This window comes from Plasmodium reichenowi, chromosome 13 (assembly GCF_001601855.1).
Source record: "Plasmodium reichenowi strain SY57 chromosome 13, whole genome shotgun sequence".
Taxonomy (NCBI): domain Eukaryota; phylum Apicomplexa; class Aconoidasida; order Haemosporida; family Plasmodiidae; genus Plasmodium; species Plasmodium reichenowi.
Genome location: NC_033658.1, coordinates 464,383 through 472,653, shown reverse-complemented (window position 1 = coordinate 472,653; position 8,271 = coordinate 464,383). Strand labels below are relative to the sequence as shown.

General features: G+C 17.8%; 2 protein-coding genes across 2 annotated transcripts; one reads left to right on the top strand and one right to left on the bottom strand.

Annotated features, from left to right (window-relative positions):
* Positions 1 to 479: 479 nt before the first annotated feature.
* On the top strand, positions 480 to 4,860 carry PRSY57_1311100 (hypothetical protein; the record flags this gene model as incomplete). Its single annotated transcript, XM_012909047.2, has 2 exons — positions 480 to 749; positions 1,003 to 4,860. 2 exons carry the CDS (start codon positions 480 to 482, stop codon positions 4,858 to 4,860), a joined length of 4,128 nt encoding a protein of 1,375 aa, XP_012764501.2.
* Positions 4,861 to 5,423: 563 nt separating this feature from the next.
* On the bottom strand, positions 5,424 to 6,635 carry PRSY57_1311000 (malonyl CoA-acyl carrier protein transacylase precursor; the record flags this gene model as incomplete). Its single annotated transcript, XM_012909046.2, has 1 exon — positions 5,424 to 6,635. One exon carries the CDS (start codon positions 6,633 to 6,635, stop codon positions 5,424 to 5,426), a length of 1,212 nt encoding a protein of 403 aa, XP_012764500.2.
* Positions 6,636 to 8,271: the final 1,636 nt, after the last annotated feature.

Below are 8,271 nucleotides of genomic sequence, written 5' to 3'. Positions count from 1 at the left end.
TAATTTAAATTATATTTTTTTAATTTTTTTTTTTTTTTTTTTTTATTTTATTTAAATAAAAAAAAAAAGGAAAAAAAAAAAAAAAAGGAAAAAAAAAATTTTAAAAAAAAAAAAAAAAAAAAAAAAAAAAAAAAAAAAAATTAAATATTCTTTCTTGTATATGTTAAAGTACACAACAATATATATATATTTATATATATATATTTATATATATTTATATTTATTTACTAGTTTGTTTTCCTTTGTTTTAATATATTCATTTTTTCTTAAACTTATTTATATATAAATACACAACTATTTGTTATATTTATTAGGTGTGTATTCACTTCACGTTTAACAGTAAATATATTTATAACATTCACATATTATATTTATTTTAATTTTTTTTTTTTTTTTTTTTTTTTTTAATTAATATGATATATTCTTTTTTATAGTTCACAAATTTACACATTTATGTATGAATAAATAAACAAACAAAAATGGATATCAACTTATACATTCATAGTATTGAAATAGAATTTATAACAAATAACAAGAGAATATATAATAATGAAGAGGAAGACAATGAAGATGATAATATTGTTTATTGTTTAAATATCAAAGTGGAAGATCATTTAGAGGACAACAATTCAAAAGAAAATTTTTATGAAACTCCTTGGTATATGTGTGTAAAAATGGGAGATAAGGAAGTATGTATGATGTCATATGAAATGAACATTACTCATATATTCAATTTATTAGAAAATAATGTAAGTATTTTAAAAGAAAGTAGGAAATAAATAAAAAATATAACACATATATATATATATATATATATATATATATATATATATATATTTATTTATTTATTTATTTATATTATAAGTTTAAATTTTTTATTATATGTATTATTTGTCCTTATATATACAACTATATAATTTTCACATTTTATGTGAAACGTATATTTCCTCATATTATATTATATCATTCTATTTATCAACCTATTTCTTTTTTTTTTCTTAGGAAATTCTTACCCTATATATTTTAAGAAAGAATCTCAAGAATGATAAAATAGAAGTTCTTCATAGAAACGAATTACACATTAAAGATAAAAAATATTATGACAGTGAAAATTCAATAAGTTTTGATAATGATAATATAAAAGGAAAAATAAAATTATATTTAAAAAATGCTATTGTATACAATCATTTATTAAAAAAAATTCAGTCTGAGGAATTTTTAAAAAATGACTTTTCATGGAAAAGTGAAATAGATAGTATCAAAAATATGAACAAACAAATATTATTTGATGACATAAAAATAAGTGATGATATAAAAACAAGTGATAATATAAAAATAAGTGATGATATAAAAATAAGTGATGATATAAAAATAAGTGATGATATAAAAATAAGTGATAATATAAAAATAAGTGATGATATAAAAATAAGTGATGATATAAAATCAAATGATCCCACACAATCCAGTGACCACATACAATCCAGTGACCATATAAAATCAAATGATGATAATTTGCTATCACAAAATAAATATATAAGTACCATATTAGATAATTTATTAAATACAAAAAGAACATTATATTGGGTATATATAGATGATGATAATAAAGAACAAGGACCTTTTAATAGCTATACTATTTTTAATTGGGTTAGCAATGAATATTTCGAGGATAATACTTTAATAAGACTACATGACCAAAAGGAATATTTTAAATTATACCAAGTTATTGAATATATAGAGAAGAACGTTTTGCTATATGGTGAATACGATGCTTTATTTAATGAAACAGAGAAAGAGTGCGAAGATAATTATTTTTTAAATAATATCAAAAATGATGATGATATGAATAATATATGTAAGAGAGATGTGTTACAAGAAATAAATAAAATATCCAATGTACAAAATATAAATATAAATGAATTGAAGGATACAACAAATTGGAAACACATTATATATAATGAAAAAGAAACGAAAGGTATTGAAAATAATATAAAAGATGAAAACAAAACAAAAAATATATATATACATAACATAAAGGATGATCAAAATAATAATATATATTACGAACCTATAATATTAAATAAAGATCATATTATTGAGAATAAATTGATTGAAAAAGAAAAAAAATATTTAACTTTCAATAATAGCCATTTTAATAAGATTGAGAAAAATGGGAAACAAAAAAATGAAGTAAAAATGTTGAAAAAGGAAATTAAAAAAATAAAAAAAGAAATGATTAAATTGAAGGAAACATATAATAAAGATATATATAATACTACATACGATTCAACGGATAAGGTTTTATATTCTGATAATATATCTAAGGAACAAAATAATTTGGAAAATACTAATGATGATATTAAATCAAATCAATATAAAAATAATGTGACAGATAATAAAAATAATGTGACAGATAATAAAAATAATGTGACAGATAATAAAAATAATGTGACATATAATAAAAATAATGCTTGTACAAAGCTCAAAGATATGGATAATATGAAAGAAAAAACAAATAAAAATAATATTGATAATATAAAATTAAATAGTGATATCATGGAAAAAGATGAACATGTGAACTGTAAAACAGATTCTCACTATGCTAGGGAAAAAAATGAAGAGAATAGAAAAAATATATTAATACAAAATCATACCGAAAAAATGTTAACAGATACATCTTTAAAGGATTCTACAAAATTGCTTTCAAATGTTATGAAAAATGATAATGAAAAAAATATACATATATTAAGTGATGTTACATATGAAGAGGACAATAAAAAAAAAAAATTTATTGAAACAGCCATGTCTAGTATTAATGAAGCTCAAAAATGTATATTAAAAATTAGAAAAAAAAAAATGACCACATTTCTAAATAAAATAATGAGTACTCCTATTCATACAAAAACAACACATTGGAGTTATGAAAATTTAAAATTGCATGGGAAAAAATATAGTAGTTTTAATTTAAAAAATGATGAAAAAAAGAATATTATTTACAAAAATGAAAATTCATTTGATAGGAGTGAAGCAAATATATCTTACATACATGATAAAATAAAAACCAGAACAACCAAAAATAATAGTAATAATTATCATAGTAATTGTAGTTATTATGATTTTCATTCTTCATTAGAAATATCTGAGGAAGAAAAAATCGAAAGAAAGCAAAAAATTGAAGATAATAAATGGGATATTATTTATCAAGATCTACCTAATAAAACAACAAATAATATACAAATATATATACAAAACAAAACACAAAAAAGAAAAAAACAAAGGATAAAAGTAGATATTAATAATTTAGTAAATAATACTAAAATTATATACATATATAATACGACCTTAGAATGGTTTTTAAAATGTATTGCTTTAATACAACATAATATAAGAAAATGGTTAGTAAAAAGAAAAATATTAAGAATACATAATATAAAAAAAAAAATTAAAAAAAAAAATAAATCTTACAGAATATCATCAGGTCATTCTTCTTCAAATAATAATTATAATACAAATGATCTTCCTAACGATGATAATATAAAAGATAATTATATAAAATATAACCTTTCATCTGCAGAAAATTATGAAAAAAATGATTTCGAACTTGAAGATAATAAATTATATTATGAACAAGAGGAACAGAAGAAAATAAAGGAAAGTGTAAATAAAATAAAAAAACTATTAAGTATGCAAAATAAATTAAAATATAATGGAAACTATAATAATTCTAGTAACACAAATAATAATTATATATACAATTCAAATATGTTTCCTAGGGACCAACAACAAAATTATAAAAATGGAATAAAATACAAAAATAATGGAATTCATAATTATGTTTCCCCATGTAATAATAAACTTAAAACATTTAATAACGATTTAAATATGGAGGTGGAAACCAAAAAAAATGAACAGGAGGAAGATTTAAATGTAGAATATAAACAAAACAATATATATGAATACAACGAAGAAAAAGAATATATTGATGACGAATTATTACAAAAGGAATATAATAAGAACATAAAAGAATATGAAAAGAAAGAAAAGGAAAAACAAGAAAAAGATGATAAAAAAAATAAATTATACGAACAATTATTTAAAATGCGATATATTAATACATATCAAGATAAAAATGGTACCATACCAATAAAAAGACATAATATTGCAACTTCTGATAAAAATAAACTTTTAAATAATAATAATAATAATAATAATAATACGATTAAAAAAAGAGACCAATTATATTTAAAAAAAAAACAAAATATGAATATTATGCATGACCGTTTAAATGAAATATTTAATAGATATAAAAATCAAAATTATGGCCCATACGACATGAAAACTAACAAAAATAATGGTGATAGTAATAATAACAACAACAACAATAATAATAATTATGATAATATTATTACTGATCATAATAATTATGATTATCCACATAAAAAAGAAGAAACGATAAAAAATGATAAGCAATATAGTAATAAAACAAATAATATTCAAAAGGAAAATTTCCCATTTAATAGAAAAGATATTCTTTTAAATATTGTAAATAATTTTAAATTTGATAATATATTAATTGAAAAAAAAAAAAATTGCAAATTACAAATAAACACAGAAAAAAATTCCATATATTCTGTGCAGGAGTTTCTGAATAAGATCAAAGAAAAGGCACCAAAGAAAACAAGTATAATTAATGAAGATATAACAAAAAATGTAAATAATAAAAAATTTAATATTATCAAGTTGAACGATTATGACAATAGTAAGATTACGCATCTTCGAAATATAGAAAAAGGTCCATGTGATACAAATGTACACAGAATGTTATCGAATAAAAATTTTATGAAAAGCAAGGATTTTTAATAAGGTAAAAATATTTATATAAATTTCTCTTAATCTTTTTAAATCATATATATATATAAAAATATATATATATATATATAAATATATATATATATAAAAATATATATATATAAAAATATATATATATAAAAATATATATATATAAAAATATATATATATGTATGTATATCTAATGTTTAATTTTTTTTGTACGATTTCGTTATACGTGTAACCTACACACATATATATATATATATATACATGTATTTATTTATTTATTTATTTATTTAAATATTTTCTTTATTTATTTATTTTTTTTTTTTTTTTTTGTTATAAAGTTACTCTTATTTTTCATTTTTTAGTACATAAAAAAAAAAAAAAAAAATCTTTAATACGTAAAAATATGATTTAACTAAACCTTTAAAATATAAAACATACTTTTTGCTGTCAATTTGTAAGTTTAAAAAATTTTTTTTTTTTAATTATTAATATGCAATATATATAAATAATAACTATATAAGGTGATACGATAAAATATATATATATATATATATATCAATTTAATATTTATTTATTTGATGGTATCATATATATGGAATTGCCCTTTTTGTATTTTTTGATATGTCTCGTAACAAATTCGTATTTATAGTACCTGGTCCCAATTCATATCCAGATTTATAACCATGTTTTAAAACATTTTGTAAGCATGTATTAATTTTAATTGGGCTAGTTAATTGAAGAATTAAAAGATCCTTAATAATAACGGGATCATCATATGCATTTCCATCCACATTTGATATGACGGGTACGGATAACTTTTTGAATGTTATTTGATTTAAAACATTTTTTAATGTTTCTTTTGCTGGAAACATATAAAAAGAATGGAAAGCTCCAGCTATTTCTAATTTTTTTGTAAATATTGCTTTATATTTTTCTTTTGCTAATGTATTAAGATAATCCATAGATTCTGGTTTTCCACATAAACCAAATTTTTTATTTGTCATATAACTAACAATAAAAATATCATCATTCATTTTATAGTTAACATCTTCTATAAGTTTCTTTATATTATCTAATGTTAATCCTACAATAGCAACAGTTGTCATATTATATAATGTAGAACAATATTGCATTGCTTTACCTCGTTCTTTTGTTAAATATACACCATCTTCAAATGATAAGGAATTTGCACATGTTAAGGCTGCATATTCTCCTAATGAATAACCCATACATAAATTTAATTTCATATAAGCATCATTGTTTTCAATTTTTAATTTTTCTAATGAAGCCATAGATACTGTATATATAGATGGTTGTGCTACTTCTGAATTTTTTAATTTTTCTATCGGTCCATTTTTTATCATATCCATTAAATTATATCCTAATATTTTACTTGCATCATTATATAATTCTTTACATTCTTTATAATTATTATATGTATCTAATCCCATAGACATATATTGTTCACCTTGCCCTGGGAAAAAAAATGTATATTCTGAACTATATGTCGTAATTTTATATTTTTCATAATCTTCTAATAGCTTTTTTATATATTTCTCATTTTCATATGATGACATAATATGTTCATTTTCTTTTATATCTTTATTTACACTAACATTATGTCTAAGTTTTTTTCTATATGACCCTATCTTATTTGTATTCTCCTTATTTTCATATCTCCATGTATCATTAATTATTTTACTATCTTTTATTATAAAGCAATAAGAAGGTAGTATAAAAATCAATAATACAGTAAATATTTTAAATGTCAACGAATGAACGAATATTACTTGCATATTAAATAAAAACATATAATATTTAAAAAAAAAATATATATATATATATATATATATATTTTTTATGTTTATATATAACTCTATATATGAAAGACCATAAATATGTGTTTTTATTTTTAACTATGACATTTTATTTTTTATTTTTTTCTTAAAATACAATCTATGGAATGGTTACAATTAAGGATAATGTGAATGTGAATGTGAATGTGAATGTGAATATGAATGTATATATGTATATATGTATTTTTTATTTTATTTTTATTTAATATTAATACCTATGTATTATACGAAAAAAAAAAAAAATTCTCTTTTAATATATCTTTTCTTTTTTTTTTTTTTTTTTCTTTTTTTTTTATGATTTGTATTCTCTTAATTTTATATATTATTTTATATGAAACATGCATACATTTGTATTTTAATTTATTTTTATTTTTTTTTTTCACAAAAACCTCTTATAATAATTTGATCTACTTACAATTTTTTTCCTTCATATTTTATAAATATATAAATATATATAAGAATATTTCTTTAAAAACTTATAAATTAAAAAAATGATCATATATATATATATATATATATATATAATATTTAGTATAATGTATTAAAATATATATGAAGAAAAAAAAAATTAAATTATATTGAATATAATGGAAAAATAATTTATGATGGTCTAATGTGCTACATACTACATATTTTCGATTTGTAGAACGAAACTTTTTTTGAAAAATATTACCTTAGTATGATAAAAAAATGAAAATACAAGGTATTATTATATTTTTATGTAACATTAGAGAAAAAGACAAATAAAAAAAACAAATGATCACACGAATTAAAATTTTAAAAAGAAAAAAAAAAAAGTAAGAATAATATTAATATGATAATATATATATATATATATATATATATATATATATATATTTTTTTATAAAATTTTAGTAATATTTATTGCTAAAATAATTTATGTGTGTTTGTAAAAAAATATAAATATAAAAGGTTTCTGTTTCCAATATAAATAAATATAAATATATATATATATATATATTATTTTTTCTATTGCATTCCTATAATATATTAACAAAAAAAAAAAAAAAAAATAATAAAAAAATAAAAAAATAAAATAAAAATATAATAATAATAGTAATAGATATAATTAAAATATCATATATATGTGAATATATATATAATATATATATAATATATATATAGATATATATCCACTGTTCACATTATGTGTATATAATTTGGTACACTTTTATTAAAAAAACAAATAAAAAAAAAAATAAAATAAATATAAATATACATATACATATATATTTATAAATATATATATATATATAATAATTAAAAATGTAATATAAAAAATAATATTAAAAATATTGCTATAAAAAAAAAATTATGTTATCTTTTAACATCGATTATATCAAATTATTATACTTACATGTATATATTAATATATTTTAAAAATGTATTGTAAAAAAAAAAAAAAAAAAAAAAAAAAGATCATAATATTATTTTTTCTTTTCTATTCATATTTGTTCTGATATAAATATTATAATTTTTTTTTAAAACCTTCATTAAGTATTAATATATATATATATATATATATATATTCTATAAATTTTATTTTGTTATATGA